This window comes from Aythya fuligula, chromosome 1 (assembly GCF_009819795.1).
Source record: "Aythya fuligula isolate bAytFul2 chromosome 1, bAytFul2.pri, whole genome shotgun sequence".
NCBI lineage: Eukaryota > Metazoa > Chordata > Aves > Anseriformes > Anatidae > Aythya > Aythya fuligula.
Genome location: NC_045559.1, coordinates 193,070,248 through 193,086,952, shown reverse-complemented (window position 1 = coordinate 193,086,952; position 16,705 = coordinate 193,070,248). Strand labels below are relative to the sequence as shown.

General features: G+C 36.6%; 1 protein-coding gene across 1 annotated transcript in view; it reads left to right on the top strand.

Moving 5' to 3' along the window:
- The window catches only part of ARHGAP42 (Rho GTPase activating protein 42), a 168,693-nt gene that overhangs the window by 139,623 nt on the left and 12,365 nt on the right, over window positions 1-16,705 (top strand). Inside the window, exons 14-20 of the mRNA XM_032183744.1 lie at window positions 1,871-1,945; window positions 2,631-2,715; window positions 3,966-4,024; window positions 4,840-4,945; window positions 9,469-9,628; window positions 12,277-12,421; window positions 15,191-15,571. Coding sequence (XP_032039635.1) covers window positions 1,871-1,945; window positions 2,631-2,715; window positions 3,966-4,024; window positions 4,840-4,945; window positions 9,469-9,628; window positions 12,277-12,421; window positions 15,191-15,571 — 1,011 coding nt within the window. The remainder of the gene's footprint in view (window positions 1-1,870; window positions 1,946-2,630; window positions 2,716-3,965; window positions 4,025-4,839; window positions 4,946-9,468; window positions 9,629-12,276; window positions 12,422-15,190; window positions 15,572-16,705) is intronic.

Genomic DNA, 16,705 nt, shown 5'->3' with positions numbered 1-16,705 from the left:
TCGGTGGAATGCATTTGTTAGTATCCCAGAAGAGAGCTCAATAGGATAAAGTATTCAAGAATGTAATTTTACAATTTTCCGTAAATAAATTTAGATGGTTTGAAAACATACACCAGGGATGCATCAATGTATATAGAAATAACCACATTTTCCCTATTTTCATAGAATCATAGAATCATGATTTCATAGAATCATAGAATCATGATCTTTGGCAAAGGGACTTGCTCTAGGTTAGTTCAGCTTTTGAGCTTGTTGCCATAAATACAATAGAAAACCAGCCAACCATTGCAAAAAAAAGTCAAGAATATCTTTCAATACTTTTCCTTCCATATCAGCGATTAATCAAAATTACATAGGAAAAGCTTTGTGAATGCGAAATAAAATTAAAAACACAAAAGTGCAAATACTGATCATGCTTAATAAGCATAGTGTTCATGTTAGAAAGGAAGCTGGGTTCTGAAGGCCTGAATCACGCCCAATCCACGTGAAAACATGCACAGCTGGGACCTAACCTTGAGGCCTGCTCAGGCCACGTCCACACGCAGCTGCTGGCCCTGGCTCCCATCTGCTTCCCCTCAGCCAGACACCACATGGGCTCCACAATGCTGTGAGCACCTGTTTATACTGTAATTATTCCATAAGTCAACTGCTCGACCATTCCCACTACGGGCTTCCCAAACCATTAAGTACCTTGAGTGTGCAGAGATTCTCCTAGCACTCGAGGCTCATGCGCTACACGATGCCTCGATGTGACCAAATGAAGTCTGTCTTCACAGAATCACAGAATCACAGAATATCCTGAGTTGGAAGGGACCCTTAAGGATCATCAAGTCCAACTCTTGACACCGCACAGGTCCACCCAAAAGTTCAGACCATGTGCCTAAGTTCACAGTCCAATCTCTTCTTAAATTCAGACAGGCTCGGTGCAGTGATCACTTCCCTGGGGAGCCTGTTCCAGTGTGCAACCACCCTCTCTGTGAAGAACCCCCTCCTGACGTCCAGCCTAAATTTCCCCTGCCTCAGCTTAACCCCGTTCCCACGGGTCCTGTCACTAGTGTTAATGGAGAAAAGGTCTCCTGCCTCTCGACACCCCCTTACGAGGAAGTTGTAGACTGTGATGAGGTCTCCCCTCAGCCTCCTCTTCTCCAGGCTGAACAGGCCCAGTGACCTCAGCCGTTCCTCATATGTCTTCCCCTCCAGGCCTTTCACCATCTTCGTAGCCCTCCTCTGGACACTTTCCAACAGTTTCATGTCCTTTTTATACTGTGGTGCCCAGAACTGCACACAGTACTCGAGGTGAGGCCGCACCAGCGCAGAGTAGAGCGGGACAATCACCTCCCTTGACCTACTAGCGATGCCGTGCTTGATGCACCCCAGGACACGGTTGGCCTTCCTGGCTGCCAGGGCACACTGCTGGCTCATATTCAACTTGCTGTCTACCACGACCCCCAGATCCCTCTCTTCTAGGCTGCTCTCCAGCGTCTCATCGCCCAGTCTGTACGTGCAGCCAGGGTTTCCCCGTCCCAGGTGCAGGACCCGGCACTTGCTCTTATTGAACTTCATGCGGTTGGTGATTGCCCAGCTCTCCAACCTGTCCAGATCCCTCTGCAAGGCCTTTACGCCCTCATTTGAGTCCACAACTCCTCCAAGTTTGGTGTCATCAGCAAACTTGCTCAAAATACCCTCTATTCCTACATCCAGATCGTTTATAAAAATATTGAAAAGTACCGGCCCTAAAATGGAGCCTTGAGGGACCCCACTGGTGACCGCCCGCCAGCCTGATGCAGCCCCATTTACCATAACCCTTTGGGCCCTGCCCGTTAGCCAATTGCTCACCCAATTTTTCATTCTGCTTGTTTTCCCAATATAGGTATCACCATTCTGGGTCTGTACAGAATAGGTGGTGTAAACTCCAAAGTGCAAAAGCTGATGAATACTATATTTTGTAAGTAATTTAAGTGAACCTTTTTCTATAACATGCGGCACATATACTATGATCCCTTTTGCCCTTTACCGTTGTACCCAGAAGAACGTGTCTTACTATTTATAGTTTTGTATGTACACTTACTACTACTAAATTGACTTTACAGTCTTAAAATGAGCAGTCTATCCAACTAGATAGTTTGCATTATTATTCAGTTTCTCCATGAAATCATTGATATACATGAGCAAGTTAGTGATAAAATGCATTTCTTCTTTTATCATTTAAGTTCTATTTGTTGACATCTATTTGGTATTTTCAAGAAGTGTTCCAAAGCTTAGTTCTGTAACACAGAATAATTCAGCATAATAGACAATTATTCTTGTATTTCACTTTTAATGCTAGTTTGGCTGTCTGATGCCTGTCTTCAAATGTCCAAGCCAAATAAATTACTAATTCTCTTGGGCTTACTTTACATCTCGGAATAGTGCATATACTTAGTGTTTACAGGTACTAAGTATGAATGCTAAATTATTCTTATTAATACTTTGGCAGGGATTAAAATATTTCAAATTGATTGAATTGGTAGTTAATCTGGCTAATAAGTAATCACATGATGTAAATGAATAATCTATTAGCTTCTGTTTTGCTGCTTTTCTTGTCTGTCTGTTAGTCAAACCATAACAATCCTAATTCAAATTTCTACCAGCCCCTAAATCTCCTCCTGATATGGATATTGATATGGAACTTTGGGACAATAAAACAATAACAAGCGGACTAAAAAACTACCTCAGGTAAGTATGATGAGCAAATCTCAGTATTCTTTTTATGGCCCATTAATCTTTTGCCTATTAGTATCATACTACATTTATTTTATCTATTAACATGGTAATAAGCATGTATATAATCTTTCCTTTTTTATGTGTAACAATAAGTCTACCGTTTGTCACAAACTTATCTGCCTTGTTAAGATAGTCGTCTCTTGTATAGATGTAAATTTGGTAGAATATAATTAATTGCATATTTTTATGTAAAATCTTTTGTGTAAACTACAAAGCATGTTTTTTTGAGTTTTTCTTTTCTGACTCCCTCAAGCTGTGTACCATGATATTTCATGGCATCATTGCTGGAGCAGAGTAAAAATCTCTGCAGAAGTGATAATAAACTATTTTTATCCTAAAAAGTTGTTGGTATCTTCACAAGCAGGATATCCCTCCCATATTATCAGTTTCTCTTAATTTCTTTTTTTCTGATAATAGCCAGAATTTTCAAGAGTGGTAGCACTTCTGATATAACTTTTTGGGTTATTAATATGTAATGTTGAACATAAACACAATTAAAAGCATAAAATCCAGATGCTGAGTGTTCTATGCCTTCTAAATAATTGGATTTGTTAAACTGATCACCTAACAAAGGGCAGAACATGAGAATATATCTCAAAAATATGCTTAGGATTTATAGTAGAATGTGCGTGTAAACTTCATTGAAACTGGTTGTTGAAGAAATGTTGAAGAAATATACCTTCAGAAACACAACTCACTGCAGGTATTGTATTTGTGAAATTAGAATGTGAGCTAGCAGTAGATGTGTTTTTCTCTCTCTAAGACAATTCACAGGCTTCTTTCTGAGGAGTGTTCTTTTGGAATGTCTCGGGTTAGACTTTCAGTATCAAGTTTCATCATGTATTTGTCTTTCTTGGGCAGAAGATTATTTCTGCAGCCTTCTATACCTTGTCATGCAGTAATAGCATTCCTGTTCCACAGTATGGAAGTTCTAACGTAGTGAGCCACTGTGATGAAGATAATGCTGATGATATTTCTCTTTTTAACTTCTGTGGTGACACCAGGTTCACTTCAAAGAGATTTTCAGACTGTGTACATGACTGAGTTGTATACTACTTCTAATGAGTGAATTGGGTTTCCTAGGACATAACAATAAACATTATGCAGATATTGTGGGCTATCATAATGGCACCTGTAAAACCTGAGCAGACTTTGAGTGATGCATTGTTCCTAATGTTCTTTTAAATATTTTTTACCACCAGGTGTCTTTCAGAACCACTGATGACATTCAAGCTGCACAAAGATTTCATTGTTGCTGTTAGTAAGTAAAATAATAAATACACTTTCATTAAAGTAATATCATTTCTGACCTCTAATCTCCTCAGTTATTATCCCTGTTTTTCTCCTTGATGTAGTATTCAGTAATCCAGGCAAGGATTTGAGTTCTTCCATTTCGCTATATATGACAACACAGTGCCACATGAAGCACACAAAACAGAAAAGGCATACTAGGTGAAGCTGTTCAGTGGTTTGTTCTGATCTTTTTAGAGATTCTATGTGACTGCTTTCTGCATGAAATTTTAAATCTTGGTTTGTTTGTTTGTTTGTTTTACAGAGGCACTCTTCTATATCATTCATCCCTCTCATCCAGGGATCTTTTTTTTTTCCAGCTTGCCTTGAGAAATTGGATAGGAGTGATAATTATCTCCTTATCACAAATGGAATAATTAGAGAGAAAGATAGTAAAATTATTTTTCTAACAACTCCAGTTTAAAATTTGAAGTAATTTTCTCATTTCCTCTTACCTTGATAAAATACACTCAAGAATTTTAGATATTTTAAATATCAAGAAGTAAAATCTTGGATTCCACTAAGTACAACACTCAGTCAAAATTGCCACAGATTTTGTTGGCTTTGGTATTGGTGGTAACTGCTTTTGGCAAGTTGCTTGAAATCCAGATTCCAGAATGCTCTTGTAATAAATATAATTGAATTGTACTCATCATTTTGAAGGCTAGTTGTTTTTTTGCTCCCTGCAATGCATGTATGTATTGGCATACAGGCACTGCTGCCATTTTTAGTCTCACTTTAGCACATGTTCTAATTTACCATCAATATCTGTTTTCTGTTTAATAGAATCAGATGATCAGAACTACAGAGTTGAGGCAGTGCATGCGCTTGTACATAAATTACCAGAGAAGAACAGAGAGATGCTGGACATCCTTATCAAGCACTTGGTCAAGTAATTCTTTATTTTTCTGTTTCATATTATTATAAGTTGTGATCATTTTTGCTTTTAATTTGTCAGTGTTGCCTAATCCATTAGGGCCGTTATGTTAAGACAGTGCCTCTTGAAATTATATTTGATTTCTGAAATACAGTTCTCAGTGTAGCTGAAGGATGCTTATTGTAGAAACAAAATTAAAAAGAAACACCATGATGATTCACCAAAATGACTGATTATGTATAAAATAAACTTACTTAATGTTTTCATTCATAGTTTCTACTAACTACAGGAATTGGAACTAACTAAATTTGAGAAACATCTAAAATTGTGCTAAGGTTGACAAGAAATTACTGTTTAGGCCCCCAAACTGTTTCAGAAATCAAGACTAGACTGGTCCTTCATGTTTGATCTTATTTTTATCTGTTACAACTCTGAGGTGAAATGTGCTTTGAAAATACTAATTTGAAGGATTTGTATTTATATTCTTGATAGCTGTATAAATGTATCCAAACCCACTTTTGAGTCTCCCCAGTTTTGTCAGCTTCTCTTGAGTCTTAATTAAATATCACATGGAAAACATTTTCTATTTATTTGATGATCTTTTGTCTCCATGGAATTACCCTTAGCATGCGCTCTGAGACAAAGAAGACAAGTTTTTGTTCTCTTCTATCTCTCTGTATAACTAGCTATGATTACATACCTTTATTATGTTGTCATATATCCTGTTTCTGCATCAAACATTATTTATATAAGTTTTTTAAATGTTTTGTTATTTTTCACCAACTTTTGCTGAATACTTTTACAAATCTGTTATTATTTCTTAGTTAGGATGCTTGGAATGTGGATACTGAAACAGCAATTTTTTAGATAAGGTCCACATGATTGACATGTAGAAGATGTTATAAAGCACTCCGCATTGTTTTCATTCCATTCATTACGTCTCCACTGTTTTGCAATTTGATCACAGCTTGAGCCACCTCCAGCTGCAGTACACTGCAGTGCAGCCTAATGCAGTTTTGCTTTCTTTCGTGGACTTAAGAACATTGAAAATTTCTTTGGTGGAAATTATTTATCCCTTTGTTTTATTTGTCCAAGGAGAACTGTGGAATAATAGGGAACTGCTAAGGGTGCTTACACTGCAAAAGCTGTTTAGGCAGACCTTGCATCTCATTAGACATGGGGTGACCCAGAGAACAGGAAGAAAACAAGTTTTATAAGTTTCTAACAGAAGAGTTATTTGGTTAGTTAAAAATATAATATTTGCTGCTTTCTAGAACCCTAAAAAGTTAGGACTTTTAAGGAGGAATTAAAGATTTTGTAAAAGCAGCTAGCCTGAAGGACACAAAATTGAAATATATATATCTAGGCATTGACTTACTTGTAGGCAGAATTAGTTGCAGGCAAACATTTGTTTCTTGACATCTTTTCCTGGACTCTTTATTCTCACTGTTACCTCACATGCATTTTCAAAGAAGAGCATGTCTGCAGTATTCCCTTCTTTAATTGTTCTCTTTAGCTCTTGCCTGTCTCAACTTTGATGTGATTCTCATTTCTGATAAATTTAAATCTTTTGGATTTATTCTGAAAACTTTCAGTTTGTCTCTTTCCAACATTCAATTCATCCCTTCTAATTTCTCATAATTTCCCAGCTGTTGTTTATGCTAGCAATTCTAATGATCCCTAATTCAAAATTAGTCTTTTGAATGTATTAGTTATTTTTCTTCCTTCTCTTTCCTACCCATGTGGAAATTTTTCAAGGAACAAAATAGAGTGCATAACTTTATGTAAATGGATAAATATGAAAAAATCATGTTTTTTCATTCTTTTGTTTAAAATCCTATTTCAAAATGTATGTCCTTTTACAGCATTTATTTTTTTCTGTTCAGTTCCTTTGCATATGCTCTTATGTCTACATAAAAATACTATGCATTTAATGGTGCCTTATAGGAAGAGGATAATATTTTTCTTCCTTGGTTTAGGTCTTAAGGCCCTTAGGTTTCTGCCTACCTTGACTTCGGTGTCACTGTGCACAGTTAAATAGGATCTAGATGTTGTAGGATGGAGCTCATACTAAAAACAATCAAAACCACCAAATCCTGAAAAGTGCTCTGAAGAGAGGTCATGCTGCATGATTATACACTCAGTCAGCAGCTAGGCAAGAACTGGAGGTTTGGTGTTATTTTAAGATAAGATTTTAAGATTTTTAAACCTTCCTAATTAAATTATCTGCTTGTCTCCTTTGAAGAATGGATCATTCTTTGGTATAATTTAGTAACACCATACCCTTCTATAGTAAATAGCCTGCAGTCTGGTAGTATCAGAGATTTACTGGGGATACATCAAAGAAAGAGATTTTGAGGAGAAAGCAATTGCACATTAATGAATGTCTTATGGCTACCCGAAATGCATGATTGCTTTGGCCTCTACCTATTCAGTAGCCCAGCAACAGTAGGACTAGGTCATAGGAAAGTGGTTATCAAAATGATCCATTTACAGGCCTGTTTTTTTTTGTTTTGTTTTGTTTTTTTTCATTTTTTGCTAGAAATTGAGCCTTTGAGATGCTTTGCAGAAAGTCCTTTCTGGTTACAATGTTATTAAATTCACCCTTCCTTTTATTAGCCAAGCTACCAAATTTGTCACCAAGGAAACGCAAACACAGTACAAACACTACTTTCTGTCCTATGCTGTAAGACTATGTTTGTGTAAGAGACCTTAACAATTATAGTGCAGCACAAAGCAGACTAACATTGCATAGAGTTATTTTTTTTTTAGGTTTTCTAACAGACTTAGAGCTTAGTTATTCAAAATTCCATTTCATTAAGACACTAGTGGACTTCCCAAACACCCCTCAGCCAAACATAAGATCTATTACAGAGAAACTTACATGGAAATAATTGGCTAAAAATATGCTTTAACAAGGTAAAAATTTCCATGATTAGGCTTCCAAAAAACAATCTCTGCCACTGTGTCTAAGTAAAATTTTGGGATGCTTTTAGGCCTAACTTAATGAAACAAAATAGGAAATGTAAGAAGACAGGTATTTATTTTTCTGCAGTTCATATCACATTATCTCCTGTACAAACCTCTTTCCCATCTTTCTCCTGATTCTGTAAATAAGGTGCCAAAGCGTTTCTGTTCTGATTATGAAGGCAGTACTTACTTCATTATAGAAGTAATTCTAGTCTAGTTCACCTCTCTACCCAGATAACTCTACTGTTCATTCCCTCATTCAGTGTACCACTAGTGCCTACTCAACTATGAGACCGAGAGAGGGTAGTCTATGAGTCCAGATATGGGTTTGATCCTGATCCTTTCAAAATTTCCCAGCAGCTATGGGAAAATCTCACAGTCTTTTTGTCACTGGCTTTCTAATCTGTAAAGGGATAGTATTTGTGTAATTTGCTACCAAACTTTAACATCAGACAGATCATTTTGCTAGAGTTTGTATAACATTAAGAACAAATCAAGATACCTGAGAGTTTTATTGGAAGAAAAGCATGGCAGATGTCTCCATAACCTTGATTAATGAAGGCTGTCAGAGATAAACAGAAGATATGGTTTGCTCCTACCTGCTTCTTCCACTTTTTTATAGATTTCACTCTTTCTTAATTTTAAAAGGTACAAGGGTTATTTTACTTATTTAAGAAATGGGTAAAAAGGTGTTTATCAGTTTGACAATAGTAATAGATAGAGCAGTGAGAAGGAAGAGAAGAATGTGAATGTGTGCCTCTGATTCTATTTGGTAGCAGATTCAGTAAGACTAAGCATTAAGGCAATTATGAAAAATTCACTTGTCATGGTATTTCTCAGACATGTAAGGTAATGAGGCAGCTGTGACTGGGGAGTCACTGCCACTTATTTTGAAGAATTTATGATGATACAGATTTTATTCAGTAAATCTTATTTGTAAGGAGAGAAAAGTATTTTGAGGATTACTGATAGATGGCTTTCATGGCTTTTTTTTTTTTTTTTCATGGCTTTTACAAGGCTAGTGTATTTTAAAGGCAGAAGATGATCATCTGGTGTTTTATCTATACCACAAACACAGTGACACTGACTCCACTGCTCCTACCTTTTAGACATAGAGATCCAATTGCAGTTTAAGTGTTTTCAGTAACTAAGTTTCTTTCATTTGCATGAAAGCTAAGGTATACAGTTAAGCTCTGTTTTCACCCAGTATTTTCAGTCATTTGAATAATTAAGTTTCTGTATAACAACTGGAGATAGAGAGGCACCTATGGCTCCTAATCTTTAGATGGACTGGATCTCTCTGTGGCTACATTCAGAGATGTTTCCTTTTCCCTATCAGTTATGTATGGAACTTAGATACTTACTCTAGGAAGACTTGCTTATTAGCCATTAAATTATTGTAAGATTGGAGCCTTAATGGAAATACAGTACTGCACTAGCTTTTAACTCTAGTAAATTTTAAAATGTTAAAATATTTTTAAAGGGGAGGCATGAATGTGAGATTTTGCCTGTTGGAATTGTAGTTTAGCACAATTATTTAACTGCATATCATTTCTGTTCATTTAAAGGGTATCATTACACAGTCAGCAAAATCTTATGACAGTATCCAACCTTGGTGTTATCTTTGGACCAACTCTGATGAGAGCCCAAGAAGAAACCGTGGCTGCTATGATGAACATTAAGTTTCAGAATATCGTCGTTGAAATTCTGATAGAGCATTATGAAAAGGTAGTAGGAGATTATCTGAATGTTTTGTGATAAAATGAAACTGAGATCTCATTTTCATTGCCATTCAAAAATTCTTCAGGATTGTCTGAATTCAGCATTTGTAGAAGGTTATTGATAGAAAGAGTACCTTTTTCCTACCCCGTGCTATGGATCGGTATTCCTAGCAAGATTTTTTGGCTATGAAAGGTATAGATACAAGGGATAATCTCCTGTGCTTTGAAGGCATAGTTCTGAATCTTCATTAGCTTTCTGAAGATTGCTGTGTCCTTCTCATATCTAGAAACAGAACGAGAAGAGCATACTTTGTTCTTCTATCTCTCACACTAGCAGTATATTGAGGTTCATTCTGAGTGAACTCATGGATTCTCCTGTGTGTACACTTTGTGCATCAGCACAGAGTCTTTCTGACTATTACTGTCTTTTCGGGATGTGCTATCTTCACAGTGGAGGTTAAGTCCCACCATGAAACCCCAACTATCCTTCAGTTCCTCTTTTCACAAGCAGCATCAATGGGGATTCTCAGCAGAATCCCCAATTCTACATACTCTGTCACTTTTCAAGTGTGTAGATACTAGATCAAACTGGTAAAAAGAAAAGAAAAATAAAAGTTTCTTAGGTGACGTTTTATCCCTAGTTACAGATTTTGAACCCATCAAATCTTTGTGATTTGAACATATGGATGTCTCTAGGTACTTCTTTTCATCTGAAGAAAGGTAACCTGTGACTCCATGGTTTATTTTGTTTTCCTCAAAGAGACAGCAGAAGTACATCTCACACTCGTTCCTGGAACACAGAATAAAAACTTTTTTTTGAGAAGGAAAATCTATGAAATGAGAAGAAGTTACTTTCAGTCACTATCATTTCAGGAATCAGCTTCACTGAAAGGCTTCCTAAGTTTTGTTGTTGTTGATTTATTATTTGATTATAGAACCTGGCAGTATAGTCAAGACCTCCTTTACTTAATCCTCAAAATAAATAGTATTCTTAAGGTATTTTGTTGATTTGTATTACCTTATCTGACAATTAACAAAACAAAGGGAAAGAACTTTGGTTTTATACCATTTCACATTACTCAGCTCAGGGGCAGTTGAACTGGTTGGTAAGTAACTACTGACAGTACTGCTTTATATCATCAGTTATATTTCAAAAAGACTCATCAAAACTGGTATGACACTGGTGGTCTTCATACATGTAACTCCAAACCATACATATTACATTTCCAACACGGAATTTCCTTTCCAGAAAATCATCAGCAAATTCAACACAAAGACCATGACTGCACAACCAAAATCACCCTTGCTCTATTTCTCTGCATCAAGACATGTTTTTTCACTGACATAATACTTACCAATTACTACTATGTTTTTAATATACTTCAAGACCATCTCAAATCCTCTGTTAAAGTATTTTCTACTATCAAAGTATATTCGCTTTCATCCACTTTTTGAGTGGCACAAAGGTGTCTTCTCATTGTTCCCTTCATCCTGTTCTAAGAGTGCCCTATTGACAGGGAATCCAGAAGTCCTTGCAGAGACCCATTTTGCTTGGTATTTAACCTGCAATGCTTGGCCCTTGCTCCTTACACTACGGAGACTGAACACTTCTGATTCCTTCAGTAGCTTAACAGAACAGGCTATCTTTTTCTGTAGAACCTCTTCTCCATCCCACAGAACTAATCACAATTCCTTCCACAGAATTCTGTAAGAGATACTTGATAGAGTTTACAAACACAGTCTACATTAGGAGGAATAAGTGAGGAAGAAGATCTGAAAGAAAAAGAAATCTTTTGGTTATATTTTTCTTTTCCATCTTCCTCCTAGCCAGTTACCATTTTTACTAGAAGTATACCAGATGATTTTTAGGGTCTTTCAACACCTGTACTGCAGGTGTGGTGAATATTGCAGAAAAGGTGATACAAATGAAAGTCACCTAATTAAAGTTGCTTGGCCTTATTCTTGTTGGCAGGCTTGCTGTTCTCATCAGCAAAGAGTTGTTAAAACTTTATGTATACTTGTGTCAGATCCTGAAAAAATTGGAGTTTTCTATAGCAATGAAGTACAAAATTGACCAGTGATAGCAGGGGTACATGAAAGGTAAAAATCAAGAGATGCTCCAAACCTAAAGGGTGATCCTCATCAAACTTGACTTCTTTGACAAAATAAAGTAGTTTTCTGAAATCCAAATGGGTTTGAAATAAGTTACAACCATGACTCTTTTCTGTGACATACAAAAGCTCTCACATGAACATAGAGAACAAAATTCAATCTTTCATATTTTTTTTAACAAATATACTTCTTAGGCAGGAGTTAGTAGTAAGTGCTTATTGTATGTTTCACAATTTAGATTGTTAAGCACTTCATAACTGGGACTAGAAAAAAAACATTTAAACAAATATTTTTATATAATTAGTATAAGTTTATGTACAGCTTGTTGTTCACTAATCCATTACTGTTCTTCTTGGATTGTAAAATCAGATCAGAATAAAGCCTATATTCTCTTAATTTACACTTCTGTAATGTGTGAGACTATTACAGCATTCATTTCAGGTGCAGCAATTAAGAAAAGAAATGGATTATTAATGGAAGCCTAAGAGTACCCCTATTGTTTGTCTTTTTTTCCTTTTTTTTTTTTTTTTTTAAATCATACAGATATTTCACACTGCACCAGACCCCAATATTCCTCTTCCCCAACCTCAGTCCCGTTCAAGCTCAAGAAGGACAAGAGCAATTTGTCTCTCCACAGGTCCACGTAAACCCAAAGGAAGATACACACCATGTCTAGCAGATCCTGACAGTAAGTTAGTGCATGTTGACTTGTTATCTTCCTTTTTATGTCTTGCCTTTTAGTTATCCTGAATATCCAGTAAATATTGTATTCCAATAATATAAGCATCACAGATGGGTTTTCATCAGCTTTTTAACCTCTGTGAGTCACAGCCACACTGCTAAATGACTGCATTCCTTACTTCTCTCAGAGGAGAAAGAATATTTGTTTTTAGTCAATTCTTGTATTGCATACAGTACTCAAAAATATTTTATAGTAGACTTTATAGTCTAACCTAAGTGTAGCCTGCTTTGAAACTCCGCAAAGTTCACTGTATGACATTCACCTCATTTGCTTGTAAGATGATTGTTAAGGTTTGGAAGCTTTAATAAATGCAATTTGGTCAAGGTCGGAGATCAAAGCCATTACTTCGTTTTTTTCACATGCATGAAACTGTGGTCATTGGTTCAAAGTAAACCACTGCCTAGGTTGCCAAAACCACTGAAACTTTGTTAGTTTTACTGGAATAGAAACAAACGCTCATATTTTTGTGAGAAACATCATATGACAATGTTTAACAGCAGGGAGCTATGTTTGCAGTTAACAGCTGCAAATGCGTATTAATTTTCATGTAGAAGTGACTATTTAAAAAGTTGCACTTTCTTTTTCATTCAGTGGACCGTCACTTATTACTTACCTGCCTTACCATTAAGAGGTGTTGAAACTGTAGCAAAGAATAGCTTGCCAGCTACTGCAAGAGATTTCCAAAAGAACTTTTGTCTCCCTTATTTCCTCAAGGAGATTTACATTAAACTAGTACAGTAAATGAATCCACAGTTAAGGTTATCTGTTCTGTAGGATCTGTATTAACTCTCAATTCTGTAATGTTGGGAAATATATCCATGCTATGCTCTTGCATGGATGCTGCATTTTCTATATATGTTACATACTTCCTGTTGATGAGAATATAAATGTTGAATTAGAACAATAGCTGTCTACACATCAATTGCCTATTTGAATGACATGGGATCCTTAGAGTAAGAATTTACAGATGAGCTGTCACTTATATATACACCAGAAGAGAAATTGAGCAAGTTTCAACTGTCTTTCACTGTGTAACTTTTTTGCATTATTGTGGGGCAATTCTGTGCAAGTATTTTGCAGGACATATGCAAGCACAATCTTCTTTATTCAGACTCGAGCCTTCTACTGGTGGCTGGACTGGAACTAGCCCTGACCCAGGAACTCTCAACATGGGCTTTGCTTGTTGGCTCAAGTTCAGTATTTGCTACACAAGTTCCAGTTAAGATATCTCATTTGTGCCTGGAAGGGTGAGGCAGCAGCACAAGTATTCTCCTTGCAGAGTATCTCTAGCTGTGCCAGAAACAGATAAGAGAGAGCCCTAGCTTCCAGCAGTAGCTATTTCTGAAGTGCTAGATGGTTTTAAGTCATCATTTAAATGAAGGATGGACATTTAACTATATTTCAGGAATTTAAGGAATTTTATATGCTAGTAGAAAATGAAGTATAGATGCCAAGCTGTAGGAAATGATAGAAAATGTATCTGACAAATTTGTGCTCCAGCCTATCTTGCAACTTTCAAGAAACTAATGGCCTGTCAGGAGTAAGTTAGGGCACAATCTCATCTGGAATACCCACATTCTGAGCAGAAGTAGACAGAATATTTCAAATTACTGTTCCAGTGGCACTACTGCTTTCACACCTACTAGGCAAGACACTGGTGTTTGTGAGTATTGGTAAGTGGCTTTAGTCACCTGTTGCCATTGAAACTTTTGGAGGCAAAAGTATCTGTATCATGTTGTTATTTTATAAATACTATGTGGATGAAAAACACTGTGTGGATGAAAAATGTACGTTCCCTGCTTCTTCTGAAATTTGTGAGTTATATCTCCTAGCTGTGGGGAAAAAATCTTATTAGAAACTAGCATATGACTCACTAGACTATTACTGCATTTTTATGAATCCAATCTTTAAGATAACTCATCTCTCACTATACTGTAGGCCAGTGCTTCCTCATTTCTGATGCATGTTCCTAGCCTCATATCAACAAATTTCTTTAGGATGTTTCCACTTCATGTTGCACAATATCTTTGAAAATAATTAGATCAGCATATTTTTATGTAAGTAGGTCAACTTCTCTAATATCAGTCTAATTAAAGAAATTAATCAAATGTTCAATGTTAAAGTTGTAAATAATGGAATGAGTTGTCCTTCTACAGGACAGGGATTTCATGAAAGGTATGATGATTCAGAAAATAGCATCTGTGGATAGACTTATGGACTAGTCTTAGAGAGACTGCCAAGATCCTCAGCAACTTGGTAAACAAAGTAAAACTTAAGTATTTAACTTGCTGGCAATAGAGTTATGCATTTCAGAACATAAATGAGACAAACACCACATTTGCTTTATTAAGCAAAGTAAGATGCTTGTTAAAAGATATTGTGACACTGTTTAATTTCCTAATGATATATTGTGGGCAGTTCTTTGAAAATGCAAACTTTTATTTGAAATAGTACCACCAGTAGATCATTATGTTCATCCGCTCTAGAGAAATATCCACAAAATGCAGCTTTTTGAGGTTAAAGATAGGAACATGTGAAACTTAGAGGAACTAAATTGCTATTTTGTCTTGAGAATGACTGTCAATGGAACCACAGATTAATGAATTTGATGACAAGTAATGTACAGGGGCTAAAGGTGGCATGAGAGAAATGTACATGGTAAGACAATGTAATTATCTTTTTATTTCTCTTTCGTCTCCCCTCCCTCCTGCCTAGGTGACTCGTACAGCAGCAGCCCAGATAGCACTCCCATGGGGAGCATTGAATCTCTCTCTTCTCACTCCTCTGAGCAGAACAGCACCACCAAATGTGCACCCCCACAGCCCAGGGAGAAATCAGGAGGGATTCCATGGATTGCCTCTCCCCCTTCTTCTAATGGCCAGAAGAGTTCGGGCCTCTGGACTACAAGTCCAGAATCCTCATCAAAAGAGGATGCAACAAAAACAGATGTGGAATCAGACTGCCAAAGTGTAGCTTCTGTTACTGGACCAGAGAATGCCTCTCCACCAACAGATCTGACCAAGAAGAGTTCTTACAGTCTATCCGAGCTGAAAAGATCTTCAGGTTCTTCCCTCAGATCAATTCCATCAGCTGAAGGTAATTTCCAAGGTCTTTTAGGACATCATTGCATTTACTGTAAGGTATCAGAAAACATGAGGTGCGTCTGAAATCTAATGATATTCTTTGATCTTGTTTGTTTATTTTTTAACTATTGTGGTGTGTTCTTTCACTTTTCAAACTGCTTCTGGCATATTTCTGTTGTCATCTGTACAGTTCACACAGCTTAAAAGATAACATTTTTTCTCCGAATTTAGAGTACTCACTGTCCTGCTGTGCTTCACTGAGGCTACTAACTTGCAAGATGATTTCTGGCTTATAATATAGAAGAGTTGGTAGCTATGGTTTATCCCTGTGTCAGAAGAACGAATCCGTGCAACATGATTGATAATGATCAAAGCTAGCATTTAAATTTAAAATCCATTATGCTTAATGTATCTAGTGAGTAACAGCTTTGTCTCTGCTTGTCCATGGCATGAAATGTACATCTGAAACCCTCCTTACAGAATAGAGTCTTCATTCTGCCATACCTGCATCTTTTTGTTATCCAATACAGCAAGTAGAGTAGCTTGAACACAAGATTATGGCTGAACATGTCTGTATATGGATGGACATGATGTTCAGGAACAACAATGAACTTTCAAACCCACCTTTAGGAATCCAGTTTCAATGTGAAAGTTAGGAAAGCAGTCTTCCTGTTCAGTCAAAGAAGGATGCTGATTTGAAGAACACCCTCCTAGCACCTAAGAAGCACTTGTGTTCCAAACAAACCTGTAGAAAGGGTCCTTACAATATAGAGAAGGCTGAAATTAGAGCTTCTTAATTTAGACACTTGCTTTACCTCTACATGAGAATATTGACAGCTATCTGGAAATTACTTTAGAACAGACGCTGTCTTGAAATGTTTTGGATTATGAAGATCAACAGTCAGCTCTGAAACAATGAGCTCCAGTGGACAAAGTATTAGTGCTGAGTTTGACACTGAGTTGTCAATATGATAAGTAATAGAAGTACAGGTAGGGTAAATATGTGTTTGTGTGGGAAGCACTGAAAGTTAAAGAAAGTTCTTTCCCGTGTCCCTCATGGTGTGTACAAGTTTTTTCCTACAACTCCCTTATATGAGCAAGTGTTAATTAATAACAAGATTGATATAGGTACTGTTTTTATAATTAC